Source organism: Coenobita brevimanus, chromosome 11, assembly GCF_032717465.1.
Source record: "Coenobita brevimanus isolate Jiangsu-jjx chromosome 11, ASM3271746v2, whole genome shotgun sequence".
NCBI classification, from domain to species: Eukaryota; Metazoa; Arthropoda; class Malacostraca; order Decapoda; family Coenobitidae; genus Coenobita; species Coenobita brevimanus.
The window spans coordinates 4068080-4090579 of record NC_136964.1 but is presented as its reverse complement, the minus strand read 5'-3'; the positions used below and the strand labels follow the sequence as shown (position 1 = coordinate 4090579).

The 22500-nt window shown below is 43.1% G+C and overlaps 1 protein-coding gene across 4 annotated transcripts in view; it reads left to right on the top strand.

The window, feature by feature from the left end:
• Positions 1-22500, top strand: part of LOC145411770 (signal peptide peptidase-like 3) — a 116337-nt gene that overhangs the window by 16137 nt on the left and 77700 nt on the right. Inside the window, exon 2 of one of the 4 annotated variants that reach the window (XM_080281741.1) lies at positions 7426-7467. Coding sequence is in view for 3 of the 4 variants with exons in the window: in XM_080281739.1 (XP_080137865.1) it covers positions 8544-8569 (26 nt within the window). In the remaining variant the exon portion in view is untranslated. Of the gene's footprint in view, positions 1-7425; positions 7571-8531; positions 8570-21320; positions 21332-22500 lie in introns of those variants that run through there. The other 3 variants (XM_080281747.1, XM_080281739.1, XM_080281742.1) reach the window with 3 other exon arrangements.

Below are 22500 nucleotides of genomic sequence, written 5' to 3'. Positions count from 1 at the left end.
TCTAGATTTCAGAAAAGTAAATGTACTTATTGTAGTAAGCTTGGTCATACTACGGAGAAATGTTTCAGGAGACAGCGTGATGTGAACAAAAAGGAGTCTTTAAATATTCAGTCAATTGGTCTAGTGTCCACTCTTGAGAGTTCCCAGAATTCTTTAACTGAGTTAACTGAACCTGCTTTGAGGGGTAACTTAAATTCTCATGATGGAGCTCCTCTTTTGAGCAGTAACGTGGGTGACACTCTCAAGAGTTCATGTGCTAATTTCCTGTCTGATGGTTTTGTCAGTCCTCTGGACAGTAATGACAGGAAATCAGTTAAAATATATCGTGATACAGGTGCTTGCCAATCCCTTATGCTGACCAGTGTTCTAGGCTCTAATGTTAATTCCTCTGATGAAACTGTAATCTTACAAGGCGTAGGGAATAATTACTTCTTTGTCCCTCTGTGCAGAGTGAATTTAGAGTCTGGTTTTGTTAATGGTTCCGTTATGCTTGGGTTGGTTGAGACACTACCAATGTCAGGTGTAACTTTCTTACTTGGAAATGATATTGGTGGAAGTCAAGTGTGTTCAGCTCCTCAGTTGTCTAGTGAGCCGGTGGCTGCGGCCCAGGATTGTGATGTCCCTGATGTGTTCCCTGCATGTGCTGTCACTAGGGCTAAGTCTAAAATTACTGGTGATTTAGAGGATAATGATGATGATGATGTTATCTTAGCTGACACTTTTCTTGCTAATTTGGACCACTCACCAGATGAGGCAGTACCCCGTAGTGTTGATAATTTGTCTCGTCAAGAGTTGGTTGAGTTGCAGGTTGCTGACCCTGAGTTGAAAGGTCTAGCTAACTCTGCTTGCAGTGAGGAAGAGTCAGCTGGTGCTTCTACTTGTTATTATATAAAGTCAGGAGTACTTATGAGGAGGTGGAGACCCCCAACAGCATCAGCCGACTGTGAATGGGAGGTTGTACATCAAGTTGTCATCCCTCGTGTTTGTAGGCAGGATATCATTAGAGTGGCTCATGATTCCAGTTTGGCAGGACACCTTGGAGTGAGGAAGACTGTGGCACGCATTTTGAAACACTTCTACTGGCCAGGTATCTTCAGGGATGTTTCCTGGTATTGTAAGTCTTGTCCCACCTGTCAAGTTGTGGGGAAGTGTAATCAGACCGAAAAGGTTGCACCTCTAGTTCCCATTCCTCCTTTTGAGGCGCCTTTCACCCGTGTGTTGGTGGATATTGTGGGCCCTCTTCCTAAGACTTCTTCAGGATTTTCTTATGTGTTGACCCTGATTGATATGGCTACTCGTTATCCTGAAGCCATTCCACTTAGAAATATCTCAGCAAAGAACATGGTTAAGGAAATGCTAGGGTTCTTCACAAAGTTTGGTCTGCCCAAGGAGGTACAGTCAGACCGAGGAAGTAATTTCATGTCAAATGTTTTCAAGCAGTCTCTGAAAGAGTTGGGCATCACCCAGATCACGTCTTCAGCTTACCATCCCCAGACCCAAGGAGCGTTGGAGAGATATCATCAAACACTCAAATCGATGCTCAAGAAATACTGTTTGGAACATCAGAAAGACTGGGATAAAGGTCTTCCATTCGTTGTGTTTGCTGCAAGAGAATCTCCAAATGAATCACTGGGCTTCTCACCTTTTGAACTACTGTTTGGCCATGAAGTAAGAGGACCCCTTAAGTTACTCAAGGAATGCTGGCTGTCGGAGGAAGATGACGTCAACCTGCTGGAGTATGTGATGATGTTCAAAGAACGGCTGTCCACTGCTTTACAGCTGGCGAGAGAGAATTTAGGAGCTGCTCAGGAGAAGATGAAGACTTGGTATGATAAGAAGTCCAGGTTACGCCACTTTCAGCCAGGAGATCAGGTTTTGATTCTGCTACTGGTGCATGGGCAACCTCTTCAAGCCAAGTTTAGTGGTCCTTATTTCGTGGAAAAGAAACTCAGTGATGTCAACTATGTCATCGCCACACCAGATCGTAGAAAGAACAAGCAACTATGTCACATCAACATGCTAAAGTTATATCACAGGCGGGACGAAAATAATCCAGTCTGCACTGTAGCTGTTCCACCCGAGTCTGCAAGTGAAGCTCTCCCATGCAGTATGAGCCTGAGTGATAGTTTGGGGAAGAATCCTGATATCATGAATGATCTCCAGACTAAGCTTTCTCACCTACCTCCCGAGGAAAGGCAGGAGTTTTCGGCATTACTGCAGGAGTACCCGCAAGTGTTCCGTGCCACTCCAGGAAGAACCACTGTGTTGATGCATGATGTCGATGTTGGAGACGCAAAGCCAATTAAACTGCCTCCTTACCGTGTGAACCCAGTGAAAGTTCCTCTCATCCAGAAGGAACTTGGCTACCTGTTGGACCACAAGATGATTGAGCCCTGTCAGAGCGAGTGGAGTTCTCCTGTCACTCTAGTCCCTAAGCCGGGTGGGTCACAACGGCTTTGCATCGACTACAGACGTGTTAATCAGATAACCAAAACAGACACTTACCCTCTCCCTCGTTTGGAAGATTGCATAGACAAGATTGGAAAGGCTAGGTACATAAGTAAGTTTGATTTGTTAAAGGGATACTGGCAAGTACCTATGGCTGAACGTGCAAGGGAGATCTCATGTTTTGTAACACTAGGAAAGAAAACGTTATTGCAGATTGCTTATCTAGACTTTAGACAGATTGTTTTAGAGTAATAAGAAATTTCCTTTGTAAATTTCTTTTTCTTTGTGGGGAGGTGTTACATAGCCTATGATTTCATCATCCTTTGTGTAATTCTAACGTACAGTGTGCTGCCTGTTTGATCACGAGCGTGTTCTGCCTCATTCCCCCCCTTCTACCGTTATAGTAGAGTAAGTCGTCCTTTCTGTTGTTCAGAGCGGGATTGTCAACTCTTTGTCCCCATGGCTTCATTTGCGCGTCCTTCTTGCGAGTTGTATCAAGCTCTGCTGGCCCCTATATAATGAGCTCAGTCTCTGCATCATTGCCACTTAGATCTACTCCTCATTTTGTTCACATCTCTGTCCTCCCCTGTACAGTTATTTTTGTGAGTGCTCAGGAAGTCTCCAACCATCTAGCAGCTGTGTAATTTGAGTATAACTGTTGTTGCATTTTTCCTTGTACTGTGTAGCATAGGGTGTTGATTTGTGGGCCTAGTGAGGTTTTTTTTTTGTAATTTATGTAGGATTCATTTTGTCAGCCAGATTTAATATTATTTTGTATCTGTAATAATTTATCTTGCATTAACTGAGCATTACCCAGTGTATTTTCATTTTATCAGGGCTGACTTAGATAAATTTACTCTTGCTAATTTTGTGTTAATAGAGGCTATTGCAGTTAACAATATATTTAACCTGTTTTTTGCCATTACATTATCCTTATGAGTTCTGAATGTTTTGTTGTTAGTTTCAGGATTAAACTTTAACTTGTAATTTTACCTAACTCTTTTGTTTTGAACCTGGAACTTTACGGGACAGTAGTGATTTTTAGTATTCTCACTTAAAGTGTACATTATCTTTCTCTGTTCCGTAACAATATATATACTGTATATATATTGAACAATCCCGGGGACATCACATAACCTTTCACATGCCCACATTGATCGTGAACCATTCACTTAGATGCCCATTTACTTTTACACATGCCACACTACCATCATAGAAACTTAACGGCACCTAGCAGCTTACCATCTACACCGTACATGCGCAAAACCTTCCACAGTCCTTCTCTGTCTACTTTGTCATGTGCTTTTTCCAGATCCATGAATGCCAGAAACACTGTATAGTCCTTCTCACAATCCTTCTGCACTATCTGTCTCACTGCAAAGAGTTGATCCACACGTCCTCTGCCACTCCTAAGCCACCCTGTTCATCACTCGCTAGGATTTCTGATATCACTCTTAATTTGTCTGTAATGATTCTTCCATATACCTTCCCTACAACACTCAATAAACTTATGGCACGATAATGCATGCACTCACTTTGCTCACCTTTATTTTTGTATGGGGATACAATCACAGCATTATTTCACTCTGTTCGCACAGTTTCACTCATTCTTGCCATCTTACATATCTCCAACAAGCACTTCATTCCGCTCTTTCCACTAGGCTACGCTGAATCGTCCCAGCATACACCTCGTCAACCTCAGCTGCTTTCCCATTTTTTAGCTGCTGCACAGCATTCTTCACCTGTGCAAGGGTCACATGTCCAGGCACTGCATTCCTTCTCTGCACACCCCCTAAACCATTCATGTTTACATCTGCACTGCTCTCTCTATTTCCAGTCATCAGGCTTTCAAAATATTCTTTTCTTCAGGTCCTTTCTTCATCCCCGTGGTTAATAATCAACCACTTACATCCTTCACACTCTCACATTTCTTTCTGCTGTCACTTCTACATTTCCGCACCTCTATCCAGAAGAACTTTCTATTTTCAGAGTAGTTCGCATTCATCTTTCTTCCTAGATAATTATTTACCTCCTCCTTTTTCCTCTGCACTAGGCTCCTTACGTGCTTCTTGCTCTCAGTATAATCAGTTCTTATTTCAATCGATCCCCTGTTCTATAGCCACTCTAGCCACTTCTTCCTCTTTTCCTCCACTGTTTTCTTAACCTCTTCATCCCACCATGCCATACCTTTCTTCTTTGTTGTTACTCTTGCCACACCACACATTGCTTTAGCTTACCTGATGAAGCAGTCCCTATTTGAATTCCACAGGCTGTCCAGATCCATTTCATTCCAATTCACTGATTCCAACTCCTCCACTACTTTGGTCCTGTATTCATCTGCCATTTCTTAGATCCTCAGCTTCTAAACTTTCAGTCTTTCTCGCTGACTGCTTCTCTCTTTCTCCTGGCCCACGTTACTCCTCCCAGCTTGATCTTGGATGCCACAATCATCTGATCTGACAGACCTCCACATCGTCAGCTCACGGCCCTTATATCAAGAACCATTCCCAGCATTGACCTCTCTACGAACACGCAATCAATCAGGCTCCTTTCAACACGATCCCAGTTCCCTCTGTACCATGTATATGTATGTGCATCTTTGTGTTTGAAATGCAAGTTACAAATGCACAACCTCCTTTGCCAACGCATATCCTTCAGGCGGTTCCCATTGTCATTTTCTCCTGGTCCTCCATTACAACCCACTGTGTCATCCTCAGGACCAGTGCCTACTCATCAATTCATATCACCCATTATGATCATTTACAGCTCCTAGGCATCTCTCCTACTGCTTCATCCAACTCATCCCAAAACCTGTCTTTCTCACTCTTGTCCTCACATGGTGCATACACTACAATCACAGCCACTTTCACTAAACTTGAACTTGACTTACGTACACCTCGAGCTGACACATTTGTAATCTCTCATTCCACTCTGCCACATCTCATTCATCAACAAAGCAACTCCTTCCTTGCATCTTCCTCACCCAATCATGCCCGGTAGTGTACATTTCACACCCTCCCACTACTCCACTTCACACCCTTTCATCTTTGTTTCACACAATGCCATCATGGCATATCTCACACTCTTGAACACATTCACCACTTCCACCCTGTTACTCTCCTCATTCACGCCTCTCACATTCCATATGGCCATGCGAATCTGCCTCTTTGGTTTGGGCCCTGGGCAGGTATTGGGCCATCTGAGGCACTCCGAAATGTTTGCCATGATTAAGTAATTTTAGATAGGGGAATCTGGGGGACACTTAACCTGGCCAAAAACTCCAGTTATATGGTTACCACCCAGGGTAGTAACTGGTTTCCTGAACAAAATTTGTTAACCCCTAAGACTGCAATGCTTCCACTCTGTCTGGCCCCAGAACTGCATTGAGGGTCCAGTTTTTCAGCTTTCTCCAAAGAAAATTTTGGTCTTATAGATTTCAAGAGCTTGATTTTACACACCAGAAAATGTATAGGTATTTCACTCTCATTTGTCTAATGGTTACTGCACTAACAAATGTCAAAGAACATCAGAAATAAAAATTGTTAGCTACCCCTTGTATATAGAGCAAGAGAAAAAAAAGTGGCACCAAAGTATATTTTAGTCATATGGATTTGAAGAACTTGATTTGACATACCAGAAAATGTATATTTCACCCTCATATGTCTAATGCTTACCACAGGTTGACTGTCAAAAATAAAGAAAGCCACCTCTTGCCATTAGCATGAATAGGATGTCACTGAGAAATAAGGGTGAATAGTTTGATGGCGGGAGTGTTGGGGGGGCATCAGGAGGGGGGGAAGGGAGGGAATATGCCTGCCACACACAGCCAATACAGTTTGGGGGTATGGGGGGTAGTTTGGGTGGGAGGGGACACAGAGCGCAGATCCAGTGAGAGGAAGATGGGGAGATGGCGGTGGAGGGGGACCCTCCCCCACCACGTCTAGGGGGGCCAGTCAGGCCAGACACCACCAGATGTTGTAGTTTCCAATGGCTGTGCTCCATTTATGTCATCAAAGAAGGGGATACCTTGCGCCAGTTTTTGATAGCTTGTGTATGATCGATGAGATTAGGACTCTGCGTACCAAGGCCCAAACACATTGATCATGGGACTTTAGGGGTTAAATGAAGATAACATTCAGTCAGCTCAAGGTGGTTGTTAAAACCAAAATTCGTTAGAAAAAAGAGGGTTTGGTATATTGAGGGTTTATTGTACTGTATCATTACTGTATTGTGTTTATTTGCTTAGTTTTCATCTTTTACTCATGGTAAAGTTTTTAGGATAGAGAGTTGAAACGGATAGAATCACAATACAGTATCTGGCTAAAAACCGAATATTGTGCCAGATATTCAGTATTCGGCGTTTCATGTTATTTGGCATAGGGCTTGCCTGAATTACAATGGATAGATAATTGAGAGTTTTCTGTATTTTGATTTTCTCTCTTTTTCTCGTTTTTGTGAGTGATATACCGGAATGGGCATTTTTTTGGTTTTCTAATTTATCAGTCTAGCTATACTGGTATCTACAAGTATATATCTGTCCCGGACCTCTTGAAATTTTGGCAGCCTTTGTACTGTATAGCTATCTGTTTTTTAGTTGATGGATAGCTACTCAAAAATTGCTCCCGAACACCTTTTCCTAAGTGATTGATTATCTCAAAAACTCCCTAACACCTTTTTCTGATTGATTTATTATTTCAAAAGCTCCCTAGCACCTTTTCGTAAGTGATTTTTTATTTCAGAAGCTCCCCAACCTCTTTTCCCTAAGTGGTTCATTATTTCAAAAGCTCCTTAACACCTTTTCATAAGTGACATTATTTAAAATGCCCTCTACCACATTTTCCAAAGTTATTTATTATTTCAAAAGCTCCCCAACACCTTTTCCCAAGTGATTTTTTATTTCAATAGTTTGGTAATGCCTTTTCTTAAGTGATTTATTTTCTGCATTGAAATACGTTAATATTTTCCTTTTATTTTCAGATGGACTTGAGATGATGGAGATCCCTCAACACCTTCTCACTGGTGATTTATCCTGAGATCACTGAACACTGTCTCGTTGGTGACCTATGCTGGATGTAATGATGGAGATCCCTTAATACCGACTCATTGGTGATTTATCCTGGATGTGATTATGATGATCACTTAACACTGTCTTATTGGTGACTTATCCTGTGATGACTGAAATCCCTTAACACCGTCTCATTGGTGATTTATCTTGGATTTGATGACCGAGATCCCTTAACACTGTCTCACAGGGACTTATCGTGGATGTGATGACCGAAATCCCTTAACACCGTTTCACTGCTGATTTATCTTGGATGTGATAATGGAGATCCCTTAACTCCTCCTGTCTGGTGATTTATCCTGGATGTGATGACGATGGTCCCATAGCACCTCATTAGTGTATTCTCGTGGGTGTATTCAGTATTGACGGTTCCACACGGAGAACGTTTAGGTGACTCATTATAGTTATTACACCATGTTAGTGACCTGTTATGCTTTTTACGAAGAAGTTCAGGACGACGGACATCTCTTAACACCTTCTCTTTACTGATTTATCCTGGAAGTGTTATACCGGTAGCATTACAAAGGCAAAGAAGTGGAGGACAACAGAGATCCCGTAATTCCTTCACGTTGGTGACTTATCCTAGAACTGTTTCATATTGTTACGAAGTGTTTGATTGATTTTCTAATTTTTGTAATGCTGGTCATGAAGAAGTGCTCTGTGAAATGTGCTAAGGGTGTAACAGATCCCTTAACATTTTTCCTCTTGTGACTTATCCTTGAAGTCAAAAAGAAGTGCTGTTAAATAGGTAAATAGATACAAGGTGTACAAGTGTGATAAATAGATAGGTATAGAAAATTTTTTTGACTTTAAAAAATCCATTAGTGGACAACAGATCCCCTAACACCGTCTTTCTAGCGACTTATCCTGAAAGTGTTACAGACGGTGTTTCAAGTAGCTGTTTTAATTTTTTTTTCATGCTAGTCATGAGGAAGTGCATCGTTGAAATGTGCTAAGGCAGTGTGTATATGGAGATCCGTTAACACCATCTCTTTAGTGACTCATCCTGGAAGAGGAGAGAAAGTCCGGCATCATGACGCTCAGTGCAGAGTACCAGTGGTGAGTGATTGGATGTTTTGTAACTATTTTTTATCCATCTGTCTATCTGTCTGGCAGTCTATTATTTATCTATCTGTATGCCTGTCTGTCTCTCTGTTAATTTGTCTACATGTCCATCTTGTTCTCTATCAGTCAGGTTGTTTATGTATGTATTTTTTTATTATCTGTCTATCTGTCTGAATGAAAGACTGACCAAGAGGGTGTATGTAGGTGAGGTGGAGGGAGGGATAGGGAGAGGTAGAACGAGGATGAGGTGGAGGGATGGAGTTGAGAGGTATATGAGGGAGGGGGGGGTGAGTTGGGGGGAGGGTAGTCAAATGGCGGGTGACAGAGCGACTTGGAGGCATTTTGTCTGCGGCCACCCTTTGTGGGATTAGGGCGTAGGGCTATAGATAGATAGATAGACTATCTATCTGTATCTATCTATCTTTGACCCTCAATCCAGAGTACAGTGGTGAGTGATTGGATTTATTGTAGCCATTTTTTATCTATCTGTGTGTCTGTCTGTGGTTCTCTGCTTGTTTATCCATGTCTGTCTGTCTAACTATGTATCTATCTGTCTTTCTATCTCTTTGGGTATCTATCTGTCTGTCTGTCTGTCTGTCTGCTGGTATCTGCTGTATCCATCTGTCTGTGTAGCAGGTTCTCTGTCTATTTATCTTTGTCTGACGTTCTTCATTTATGGTATTTGTGTCTGTCCTCCCAGCCAAACATTAATTCTACCGTTAATGATTTGCCGGGCGTTCCTGTTGGATCATTGTCTACTAAAGGTCCAACTGCACTGCCTCCTGTGTAACTACGGACAGTGCACCACCAAAAGTGAGTGTACAGTGTCTCAGCAAATTAGAGACCGGGACAAACTGAAATCCGTGAAGATCTATACGTACAATGTAAGAAGCCTCGCAGAAGATTAAATGATTCATACAGTAACTTAATGACTGAATTAGAAAATATTAGTTGTGATATTGTAGGATTGAGTGAGATCCACAGAAAAGAAGGAAAAGTATTTCGGCTCCAAGACAGCAACCAGGTAATTTACTACAGAGAAAGGCAAAATGAAAGAGTTTGTGGTGTAGGATTTGTAATGAACAGAGAACATTGTTAAATCCAGCAGTGTAACTGACAGAGTAGCATGGATCATAATTAGATTAGCTATGTAAAAGATAGCAACACCCTGAAAGTAGGCAGACGCAAGTATATGCACTGACATCTCAAAGCTCAGATGAAAAAATAGAAACATTCTTTGACAGCATCTCCCAGATTACAGAAGAAGAGAAGACCAGATATACTATACTCATGCAAAAGTTGGGAAATCGAAAATTGAAGGAAACATGTTTGAGAAAATTCGGAGTGGGAGAAAGCAATGACAGGTGAAATGGTGGTAAATTTTGCTGAAATGTACGGTATAGCTAACTTGAGATTAATAAACACATTCTTTCACAGATGAGCAGGGAGAAACTGGACCTGGAGAAGTCCAAATGGAGAAATGAAGAATGAAATCGACTTCATGGCCTGTAGCTATTTCTTCTACTGATATAACAGATCTCTTTGCTCAGACTTTCTTCTTCAGTTTCACCTTTGAGGATTCCTGTGCTGTTCCTCCATCACTTCCCCCCTCTGATTTGCTCATGGTTGATGTTAAAATTTCTTCAGCTGATGTATTTTCTGCCATCACTGGCCTCAATACTAACAAGGCATATGAGCCTGATAGAGGCCCTCCTGTTGTCCACAAGAACTGTGCTTCATTGCTTACACCCTGCCTAGGTAAACTCTTTCGCCTATGTCTTTCAAGTTGAACCTTTCCTTCTTGCTGGAAGTTTGCTTATATTCAGCTAGTCTTGAAAAAGGGTGACCATTCCCAGTCCTCTAACTATCGTCCAAATGCTTTACCATCCTGTGTCTCAAAAGTTTTCAAATCCATTCTTAACCGAAAAATTTTAAAGCATCTCTCCTATCACAACTTTCTTTCTGATCGTCAGTATGGGTTCCGTCAGGAACACTCCACTGGCGATCTTCTCGCCTACCTTTCAGACTCCTGGTCATCCTCCTTTCGGGACTTTGGTGAAAGCTTTGCCATTGCACTTGACATCTCAAAGGCTTTGGAGCGAGACTGGCATAAATCTTTAATTTCCAAACTGCTGTCTTACGGTTTCTATCCTTGTATCTGTGCCTTCATCTGTTGCTTCCTTTCTGGTCGTTCTATTGGTGCTGTTGTAGACGGCCATCGTTCTTCTCCTAGATCTATCAACAGTGGTGTTCCTCAGGGCTCAGTCCTATCACCAACTGTCTTCCTTTTATTCATTAACGATCTTCAAGCTGTACATCTAACCCTATCCACTCGTACGCTGATGATTCCACCCTTCACCTTTCTATTCGATTTCTGCGATATCCATCTCAGTAGTTACGTCAGCAAACAAGGGATGAGGCTATGGCACACTTAATGACTGACTTGGCTTGTATCTCTGACTGGGGTAATAATAATTTTGTTTTTAATGCATGAAAGACTCAGTTTTTACACCTATTAACCTGTCAAAATCTTCCACAGGAGTACCCACTAATGTTTAATAATATCCAGCTCAATCCTGCATCATCCTTGAACATGCATGGGGTTTCATTCACTTGGGATTTATCTTGGAAAGATTATCTTGCATCTCTTGTAAAATCTGCTTCCAAGAGATTAGCCTAAGTGTGCTAAGCCTACTGCATTCCTTCTTTACCCCTGCACAGTTGTTGACTTTATACTCGGGTTTTATTCGCCCCTGTTTAGAGTACAACTCTCCTGTGTGGGGAGGCCTGTCACATACAACTGTTCTCAATAGGGTGGAGTCAAAGGCTTTTCATCTCATTAACTCTCCTCTTCTTACTGGCTCCCTTCAACCTCTGTCTCTTCGCCGCACTGTTGCCTCTTCATCTCTTTTCTATAGCTGCTTCAATGGTCACTGCTCCTCTGAACTGTCTGCTTGCATTCCTTCATGGAAGGAACTGTTTTGCGGACTTAGCCTTTGGTTCCTTCTTCCTCGCATTAAACAAAAAAAAGATAAGATTAACATGATTACAAATATCGCAGTTATCACCAAAGTAAATATAGGAAGTGACCATAGAATGGTGGGTTGCACAGCCAGATTCAATTTTGTAAGTGAAAGAAAGAAAATGATTGAGATAATATGCCCAATAAAAGTACCCGGTAAGCAAACACAAAGCAGCCTTTCAGTTAGAAATAACAAACAGATCTCTGGCTGTAAATTATGCTGTGTGAGACACATGAATTGAATGACAGACTAACAAAGGTGTTAAAAGAATCAGTGGAGGTAGTAGGGAAAACTAATGCAACCAATGTCAACAGTTATTCAAAAGAGACCCTCAGGCTCATGAAAAGAGGAAAGGAGATAAAAGCAAAAACAAAGAAAGGTGACATAGAAAGAGCAAAATTTAGTAGCTAAGCTTATCAACAAGAGAGGGAAGAAAAAGGAAAGAGAAACTCGGATCAGATCAAAGAAACCATCAAAAAAGGAAAATGTCTGAAACCGGTCCAAAGTAAAGTTGCACTAAGGCAGCAACAAATTATATCACTGAAAGACAGAAATGCAGAGATAGCATGGTGAAGAGAGTTGAAGAATTATACAAAGAACTATGCATCAAAGACAGTAGTACCAATAGCTAACTTTTCAGCTGACAAGTGAAATACGTAACATTAGACAAAGTAAATATTTCTCTTAATTTGAATGTGGTAGGTGGGGGCGCTCACCATCCACTCACTCGATGTAGTGCTGCTGTCGGGTGTCTGCCCTTTCCTCTCCTCCATCCCTCTTTCCTTCCATCCTCTTCTGTCTTCCTTTCCTTCATTCTTTTCTTGTCCTTCTGCCTACGGGTAACTTTACACTCCCTCCTCTGTCTTTCTTTCCTTCATTCTTTCCTCTTCTTTCAGCCTGTGGGTGACTCTACACTGAGTGACAAGCCAAATGGTTTCCAGTACACCAGAAAACCATTTATTATGCTGGGTGGTAACCATATAACCAAATTTTGGCGCCTGGTGGTTTAGTGGGTAATTATTGCTCTCCAATCGGATTGAGCCAGTGAAGGTTTATATCCAAGGGGTGGTTGGGGTTGATTGCTCATATAATGCCAGTCAGGGATGAGTAAGGCTGGGCACTCTCATCTTAACCCGCCCCATCCTGACGTTTTCTTTTTTTTTTTTTTTTTTTTTTTTTTTATGTGTCCGACTCTGGGCAAAGGCTTCAGAGCCTATTGCTTGGGGGCACTGAACTATCCCAAGGCCCAGTAGTCCTCCTACACCTCCACATGTCACCACTTCGGCGCTAACACCCACCATCCATATTGAATACATGCTAGGGCTGTCTCATACAGGATTGGTGTATTGGTATTAGCGGGGGTATTTTTACGACATGTCGGCGGGTCATCTGGTAGATCAGGAAAGTCTGCTTTTAGGAAATTCCAATCCTCAAACTGTTCCCTGCCCCAGCCGGGATTCGATCCTGGGACCATTAGGACCGCAGGCCGCCCCAGTCCCGACATTTTTGGACCTTTTATTTTGGGGGGCTCAAACATCCGCTTTTGGTGAGAAACATCGAAAATTCATAGAGAAATCGCTCACCTGAGGTTTAAAATACTCGATCCAGGTAGGAGTACCTCCTTACCGTACAGGGTTTTCTATCAGGCTGGCTGCAAAGAAAACGAGTTCTATGGGAGGATAACTATTCTACACCACTCATAAACGGTATTTATTTATTTATTTGGTATGAATTTATATGTAGTACAAGAGTATATTGGTTTTCAAATGGTAATATAGGCAATATAAGCATTGTTTCACTCACTAACTCATCACCATTCCTGACCTTTTTTTGCCGCATTACCTGATCATCATTTCTGACTGTTTCTTCCTCTAATGTTTGTCCTCCACATTGTCATCGATTGGGGAATCACTCTGGCCCTGAATTTTGTACCGTGGCATGAGATGGCTTTACTGGCCAGGTCACTGATAACAGGTGAATTGCTGAGAAAAGGTCATGCAGGGTGGGGGGAGGAGGTCATGCTGGGTAAGGCATTGTCCCTGCCTGGCAACTTGTTGAGGAAGGTGTCCCGTGTATACGTGCCAAAAATCACTCGCGAAAATTGAAAATTGTGCAAATTAGGGACCTTGCAATGTTGCCTCGTTACTTTACGTCTCCGGGATATGAGTGCACAACATGTGAGGACGTGAATTCACGTCTCCGGGACGGGGCGGGTTAAATGTCAGGACCAACTTGCCTAGCCCCGGGTTCCTACGCTCCTCTGTGGGGCAACATAGGATTGGATGATGATGATGATGAAAAGTTTGAAAAGAAGGAAGGCCTCAGGAGATGGAATAGTACCGGTAGCAGATTTACAGTCAGATGCTGGAATAGAAGTACAAAACAGGCTCGCCCACTTATTTACTCAGTGTAGGTATAAAAAAGAAAATTCCCAAAACATGGTGTAATGCAATAGTTATTTTGCTTTACAGCAAAGGAGATTCAAAAGATCTTAGTATGGTAACTATCAGCCCATGAGCTTGTTAGCTACCAGTTATTTACAAACTCTCTAAAGTCCTTATAAACAGAATAGCAAACAACAGATTTGAAAGAAAATCAATCTCGTGAGCAGGCAGGATTCCGAAGGGGGTATTTGACTGCTGATTATGTGTACACAATGAATCAGCCAATTGAGAAAACAACAAAATATATGGTAATTAACCACTGTGCTTAGGTTTTGTTGATTACGAAAAGGATTTCAATTCAGTGAAACACACAGCAATTCTAAATTCACAGAGTAAATGTGAACATCATAAAACTGCTGAAAAATATATATATGAGGTCTGTTCAGAAAGTAGCTATCTGACCTTATGTTCTAAAAAAATAAATAGCTACCGATTACCTGTTGAGCCAGGGCACTAATCCCCCTCAATGTAGGCCCCTTCTGAATTGACACATGTAGCCCAGTGTTCTTTCCACTGTCCAAAACATTTTTCAGAGTCGGTTTTCGGTATCTCCTGCAGGTGCTTTGTCACATTTGTCGCGATCTTTCTTTTCATCTCAAATCAGGAACCCTTCAGCAGTGTTCTGAGCTGGGGAATAACCAGAAGTCACACAGAGCCATGTCTGGTGAGTGGGGAGCCTCTTGGACCTGTGGGATATTGTCTATCTATCTATATATTGCCAGACGCCTCAATCCCATTCGGGGTGGCCACAAACAAATCGCCTCCATGCCGCCCTGTCCCCAGCCATTTCACTGTCCTGCTACCAACTCACACCGCCCTCTCTCATATATACCTCTCCACCCCATCCCTCCATCTCATCCTCGGCCTCCCCCTCCCTCTCCCCCCTTCCACCTCAGTCACATACACTCTCTTCATCAATCTTTCACCCTCCATCCTCTCCACATGGCCAAACCACCTTAGTGTATTCCTCCTAATGCTTCCTATCACATCCACATCCACACCACAACGCTCCTTTATATCCTCATTTGTCAGCCTCTCTCCCCATGTGACTCCACAGGCTCCTCTTAAATAACTTATTTCCACTGCTCTTATTTCCACTGCTCTCACTCTTGACTTGTGTCCTTCCAACGATGTCCAAGCTTCACTTCCATACGTTAGAGTTGGTATCACAATACTGTCATGTAGTAACTTTTTCACTTCCATGCCCACTTCCCTGTTTCTTAACACTGCTTTCATGGAACTAGCAACCTTTCTTCCCTCCTGTACCCTTTCAAGCACTTCACCCTCCAAACCTCCATCCTTACTCATCATACTACCCAAGTACTTAAACGTACTCACATTTTCCAATTCCTCACCATCCAACCTCGCTGTACATTCACTGACTTCACCTCTCTCAAAGACCATCATTTTACTCTTTCCTACATTGACCTTTAGATTCCGTTTCTTACACACTCTCCCAGACTCAACCACCAAGCCTTGCAGCTCCCCTTCGTCTTCACTTAACAACACAATATCATCTGCAAACAACAGTACAGGGAGTTTCCAAACACTGCCCTCTCTGACAAGGGCCACTCCAACATCCACTCCTCTACCATGTACCTCTTTTATTACCTAATCCATGTACAGATTGAACAACCATGGAGACATGACACATCCCTGTTTCAACCCAACCTTCAAAGAGAAAAATTCACTCAGTTCACCATCGACACGCACTGCAGCCTTAGCAGCATCGTACATACTCTTCCCAGCTTTCAAGAACTTCCCATCTACTCCATATAGTATTAATACTTTCCACAATCCATTTCTGTCGACCCTGTCATATGCTTTCTCCAAATCCATGAAAGCCGCATACAACTTCTTTCCCTTCTCTAGAAACTTTTCCACTAAAGATCTAAGAATGAGTATCTGATCTACACAACCTCTTCCCTTCCTAAAGCCTCCCTGTTCTTCTCCAACTAATTTCTCTGTTCTTTCTCTAACTCTGTCAATAAGTATCCTACCATACACTTTTCCTATTATACTAAGAAGACAAATGCCCCTATGATTACCACACACTTCTTTTTCCCCTTTTCCTTTATACAATGGGATAATTATACCTGACTTCCAATCCTCTGAGACTCTACCTTCCTCCCATGCCAATCTGCACATCTGGCACATCCATTCTACTACTATTTCTCCCCCATGCTTCAACATTTCACCACACACTCCATCAATTCGTGGGGGATATCGTGCTTGGCCAAAAAATTCCTGAATCAGTTGAGAAGAATGGGTAGAGGCAATGACATAGTGCAGCTTCCAACTTGTATCTTTCCAAAGGTACCATACGGTCTCTTCTGCTGAACTGTCACGAAAACAATGAATAACGTTGAGGTAGTAATGTTGGTTGACAGTCTGTCCACAGCACCATGGTAGTAAAAAAAAAAAAATGCGAATGCATTTAATCTTATTGTGGACCTGTAGTGCTTGTTTTGGCTGAGGTGACCCTGCATGCTTCCACTGGGACAACTGTGGTTTTTTTCCTGGGTCGTACCTGTACATCTAAGTTTCATTTCCAGTGGTAACAGTCTTCAGAAAGTCTGGATCGTGATTTGCACACTCCAACATGTCTTGAGCATTGTTCATCTGAGAGATCATGATGAATGCATTGAAGCACCTGCAGGAGATACCAAAAACTGATTGAAAAATGTTTCAGGCAGTGGAAAGATCGCAGAGCTACGTGTGTCAAGTCAGAAGGGGCCTACTTCGAAGGGAATTAGTGTCCAAGCTCAACAGTACAGTAATACCTCGACATGTGATACCCCAGCTTAATGTTGGGGGTAGAAATACCACCATACCCTGCCTAACGTTGGCCAAACTGTGGTTTAACAATGGGTTTTGAGTTTTTGTTACTGATTTTGGTGATATTTTAGACTAAAATTATGTGTTTAGGTTGATTTGTGAACAGTTTTTTAGACTTAGAATAATGTGTTTTAGCCATAGGTGGGGTGAACCTTGTCATTTTGGGGCATAGTTTACTAATTTTGATTTTTTCCAGACTTACGTTTGATGATTTTCAGATTTTATTTGTTGGTTTTAGTGAGTTCTTTATGGGTGTTAGGCTTAGGTTAGCTTCTTTTACAGCTGATATGCCATTTAGGTTGGTGTTAAACTTGTTTTTGGGCTCATTTGGGTGAGTTTTGGACTTGGTTTGGAGGGAAACCCAAGGCTGATAAACACATCCTATTACTTTACATGTTAAAAGTACACCGATATACGATACCCTGCCTGACGATGGGGTTTTACCTAACCAATTAGGCTACATCATTAAACCGGGATATACCTGTATTTATTTCTTCACAGTTTAAGGTCAGATACTTTCTGAGCAGACTTTCTGAAGAGGGAACTGTTGCAGGTAAATAATGGTACATGAAGACTTGGAAAAAAATTAAAATTGAGAACGGTGTGTGTCAGGGAGATGCAGTTTCACCAGGATTATTTACAACATGCCTAGAAAGTATTTTTGGAAAGCTAGACTGGGAAGTTAAAGGAGTAAACATAGATGGAGAAAATCTAAAATTTTTCAGATTTGCAGATGACACTGTTTTAATCTCAGAAACAGCAGAGACATTGCAAGAAATGCTTGTTTCATTCATCATTCATCATCCAATTTTGTGTTGCCCCATGAGGACCGTAGGAGCCTGGGGCTAAGCAAGTTAGTACTGATTCATCCCTGAGTGGCGTTATGTGAGCAATAAACTCCAACCATCCCTTGGATATAAACCTTCACCGGCTCAATCCGACTGGAGTGCCTTAATTACCCTCTAAATCACCAGGCGCCCAAATTTGGTTATATGGTTACCACCCAGCATAGTAAATTATTTCCTGGTGTACAGGAAACCATTTGGTGCGTCACTCATTGTAGAGTCACCCACAGACTGAAGGAGGAAAGATTGAAGGAAAGACAGAAAAGGGAGTGTAAAGTCATCTGGAGGCAGAAGGACGAGGAAAGAATGAAGGAAAAAAAGACAGAAGAGGATGAAAGAAAAGATGGATGGAGGAGAGGAAAGGGCAGACACCCGAGAACAGCACTACATTGAGTGTGTGGATGGTTCAATGTCCAAAATAGAGAAAGTCTCAGAGTAGAGCCAAAGATGAACCAGAGTAAAACCAAAGTAATATTCAACCCCATAATGGCCACCAGTATTGAGCAATGCTTTACACTAAACATGCTGATGACATGAAATTAGCGTGAGCCATAGAAAACTGCGAACAATTATGGGAGGGGAATGATGGTCACTAGTATGTTTACCTGATCCTACTCCACCAACCATCCCAAGCACTCAGGTGGTCACTTTTTCTTGAATGTTTTTGGCCGTACCTCTATGTTTTCATGCTAATGGCACATGCGCAGTGAATTTTATATCTTCCATGCATCATAGCAGATCACAGGATGGATTTAGGAAGCTAAAAAACACATTGTCAGGTGTGCCAGATGATTCTCTCCACATCTGTAAGAAAAGAAATTAGTTTTTGAACTTAAAAAATTGATCTCGGAGCCGGCTAGGGGAGCCTGCAAATTTCTGAACCGACGGCCATTGAGGAGTTAATCCAAATAGCCCACAGTAATCCCTCTACTCTCCGGACTCCCACTATCCGGACCCCCTACTACCTGTACATTTTGGGCGCGGGACTTCATAACCCCAAAATTGTCCCCAAAACATAAAAAATTTTAAAAATCAGATTATTTTTTTCCCCCTGTAATTTGCACTTGGTGCATAGCGCGGACCAGCTGTGTTTCGTCGCATAGTTCTGCCGACGTCCAGCAGGGCGACGCTGCTTCCTCCCCATTTCCCGCCCGTCTTTCATTGTGAGTGCACGCTCATCACCATGGCCGCCCACATGCTCACTTTTGTGGTGGTGCCCTACCTGCTGCGGGCTCTACTGTTTTTCTCCTGCCTCTCCTTCATGTGTGTGATGATGGCCTCACCGCCCAAGAAGAGGAAACGAGTGGTTCTGATTCTGGAGAAGAAGAGAGAGATATTGGACAAGGTGGATGGGGGATGGTCGACGTCACGCATCCTCCGTGAATTCAACCTGGCCCACTCTACATTGTTTGATATCAAGAGATCCCGCGAGAAGCGTACCCAGTACACGGCTGACCGCAATGAATACCATACGCAGCGTGGAGAGGAAGGTTATGTTCACTCCCCGGTTTGCAGAAATCAACTGCTCCACACAGATTTAGTATCGTCAACAACATGCTGCTGGTGTGCTGGTGCATGGTACGGAGCTGAAGGCTGCTGCTGAGAAGTTCGGAGGGTTACATGACACCCCAGACTTCAAAGCATCCGAGGGTTGGCTTTTCGCTTTCAAGTTATGGAATGGACTTACCAATCGTAAGGCCCATGGTGAAGCTCTGGATGCCAATGAGGAGGGAGTAGAGGAGATTCGGCAGAAGGTGAAGGGCTTGATTGACAGGGAGGGCCTCACTCCTAGTCAAGTCTGCAGCGCTGACGAAACTGGTCTATTCTGTCGCTTGGTGCCAACGAACACTTTAGCCGAGGAAACGGAGAAGTGTGTACCTGGCCTGCAAGCTTTGCAAGCAACAGATATCTGCTTTGTGTTGTGCCAGTGCTAACGACGTGCACCGGCTCAAGCCCATTACTGTTGGCCGTGCAAAGCAGCCTCAGTGTCTTTGTGGGGTGATGGATATCCTTCCTGTTGTTTGGTACCATTCTTTGAAGGCTTAGTTCACAGCCATGATCTTCAAAGACTGGTTTTACCGCCACTTCGTAAAGGAGGTCATCCATTACCAGACGAACACACTGGGAATCCCGCAAAACCAGGTAAAGGCCCTCCTTCTTCTGGACAGTGCACCTATGCATCCTTCTGACAAGGAGTTGGTGGCTGAGAGTGACCGTATTAGGTGCATGTTTCTGCCATCTAATACAACTGCTCTCATCCAACCAATGGACCAAGGAGTGATCGTGGCATCGAAGAGGCTGTACCATCGGAAGTTCCTGGATGAGGTGATGGTTGTTCTCGAGGACGAGGACGAGCACAGGGAGGGACGGGACACGCGAGGCCAGCGGACTTTGGACAACCTTTGCCGCTACAACATCAAGTCTGCCATCTACAACTAGGCCAGCGCATGGAGGGAAGTCTCTGTCAAGACTCTGGAAAATGGTTGGTCTCGTCTGCTTCTCGGAGCCAATGTGGTGCACGATTTTCTAGGTTTTGACATGGATGACTTCCATGCACTTCTTTGTTCGGCTGGGGATGATGTTGATGTGGACAAAGTGCGTGAGTGGTTGGATGACGACAAGGGCGATCCTGGGTATCAGATCATGTCTGATGTCAAATTTGCATCTTGGGTTGCCAGTACAAGTACCCAGCTTGAAGATTCCGACGAGGACAGCGACGATGATGTGGACTCCTCTCAGCGTTCCACTACTCCAGCCATCCCCAAGCTGAGCGCACTCTGGGAGCACGTCGAGTTCGTTCTCGACTATCTAGAACAGCCAGACTGCGACAGGGAGATGGGTCCCTTGGGATTTGTGGAGGAAGTGCGCGCTTTCAGGCAGCACATCATCAATCGCCAGAATCGTCGTTCCTTACGTCACTCACCCTCTGACAGTTTTTTTAGGCCTGTTACCCCTGCTGTGCCCAGCCCTGGCTCCACACCGCTGCCTCCCCAAGACAGGCATTCAGTCTCTGAGCCACAGCCCAGTACATCAGCCACGGTAGAGTCGCCACTGGATGTGAGTTTGCGCCTCTCTTGAGAGTTGTCCGCAGTGTGTAGTCCATCACCACGTCCCAGTAACGCACCCCCTGGCCACCTGCATCACCTGCTCTCGGACTCTGACAGTGAATAAACAGCAAAAACTTGCCACTAGACCACACGGGAATTTACAGTGTTGTACAGTGTAAAGAACAATGCACAGTGTTTTACAATGTAAAGAACAATGTGCAGTGTTAAGAAATTAGAATTCAGAGTGCAAAGAGATAAGTGCAGAGTGCAGCACTGATTACATGAAAGTACAATAGAGTGCAAGTGAGAAAAGAATGCACAGTGTTAAGAAATTAGAATCCAGAGTGCAAAGATTTAAGTGCAGAGTGCAACACTGGTTACAGGAAAGTACAATAGAGCGCAAGTGAGAAAAGAATGCACAGTGTTAAGGAATTAGAATTCAGAGTGCAAATGACCAAGTGCAGTGCAAGACGATTACTGTAGGTGCTTCAGGTGCACCTTTTTACTGTCAGAGTTTGAGAAGGGGCGGGTTATTCATCAAGATGGCCATGGACTTGTTGTAAGTACCTAGAATAATGTTAAATAATGTACTGTATTTTCCATACTCACCTCTAAAACCTCATTCTCTGGTTCCTTTGCATTTATGTCACCCTTTTATGTCTCTTATTTGTGTGAATAAGGCCTTAAATAGGTGCTATGCATGTCTGGTAGGGAGTTATGTAGGTGTTTTTCTGAGTTAAGCTGGGTTAGGGTCAATAAGTACCAGTCCAGGAGGCAGGGGCCCAGTATCCAGACAGGCCCACTTTCCGGACGTGCCTTTGGCTCTGTTACGCTGGATAATGGAAAGATTACTGTACACGAAAGAGCATCATCAGAATAAGTGAAGTTCTTGAAGAAGTTGAGGAGTACATTTACTCAGGGGTGAATGGCAACTAAAACTAATGAAAGACCATGATAGCGGAATATAAAGATGCATTACAATTGCATGGAAAGCTTTCGGTAAACGTAAAGACATCATGAAAAGTAACATGCCAGTATGTATGGAATGACAAACATATATCTATCTATGTACGGTATAGCCAGACGCCTCAATCCCGAAAGGGGTGGCCACAAACAAATTGCCTCCATGTTGCCCTGACCAATGCCATTTCACTGCGTTGCTTCCATCTCACACCACCCTCGCTCATATACTTCCCCACTCCATCCCTTCATCGCATCCTCGGCCTCCCCCTCCCTCTCCCCCCTCCACCTCTCTGGCATACTATCTCCTCGTTAGTCTCTCGCTCTCCATCCTCTTCACATGGCCAAACCACCTCAATGTATTTCTAATGAATGTAAAGTCCCAGGTATGATGTACGGTTGTGAGACCTGGAAACAGACAGCATTGATGGAAAATTAACTAATCTTTTCTCAAAGAGCAGTGGAAAGGACGTTTTAGAAGAGCAATGGAAAGATCAGTGTTGGGAATATCTTCAAGCGACAGGAAAAGATCAGTGTGGGTGAGAGAGCAGACTAAAGTTAAAGACATTATAGAAGTTATAAAAGAACAGATATGGAGGTGGGCAGGTCATGTAGGAAGGATAATGGATAGCTAACCGATGGAGGAAGAAGCTGACTAACTAGACTCCAAGAGATTGTACACCCATATGCGTAGCAGAAAAAGGCCAGACAGGAGGTGGAGAGACGAGTTAGATGCGGGCAAAACGTAGCAGCGATTGGCTTAGTCAA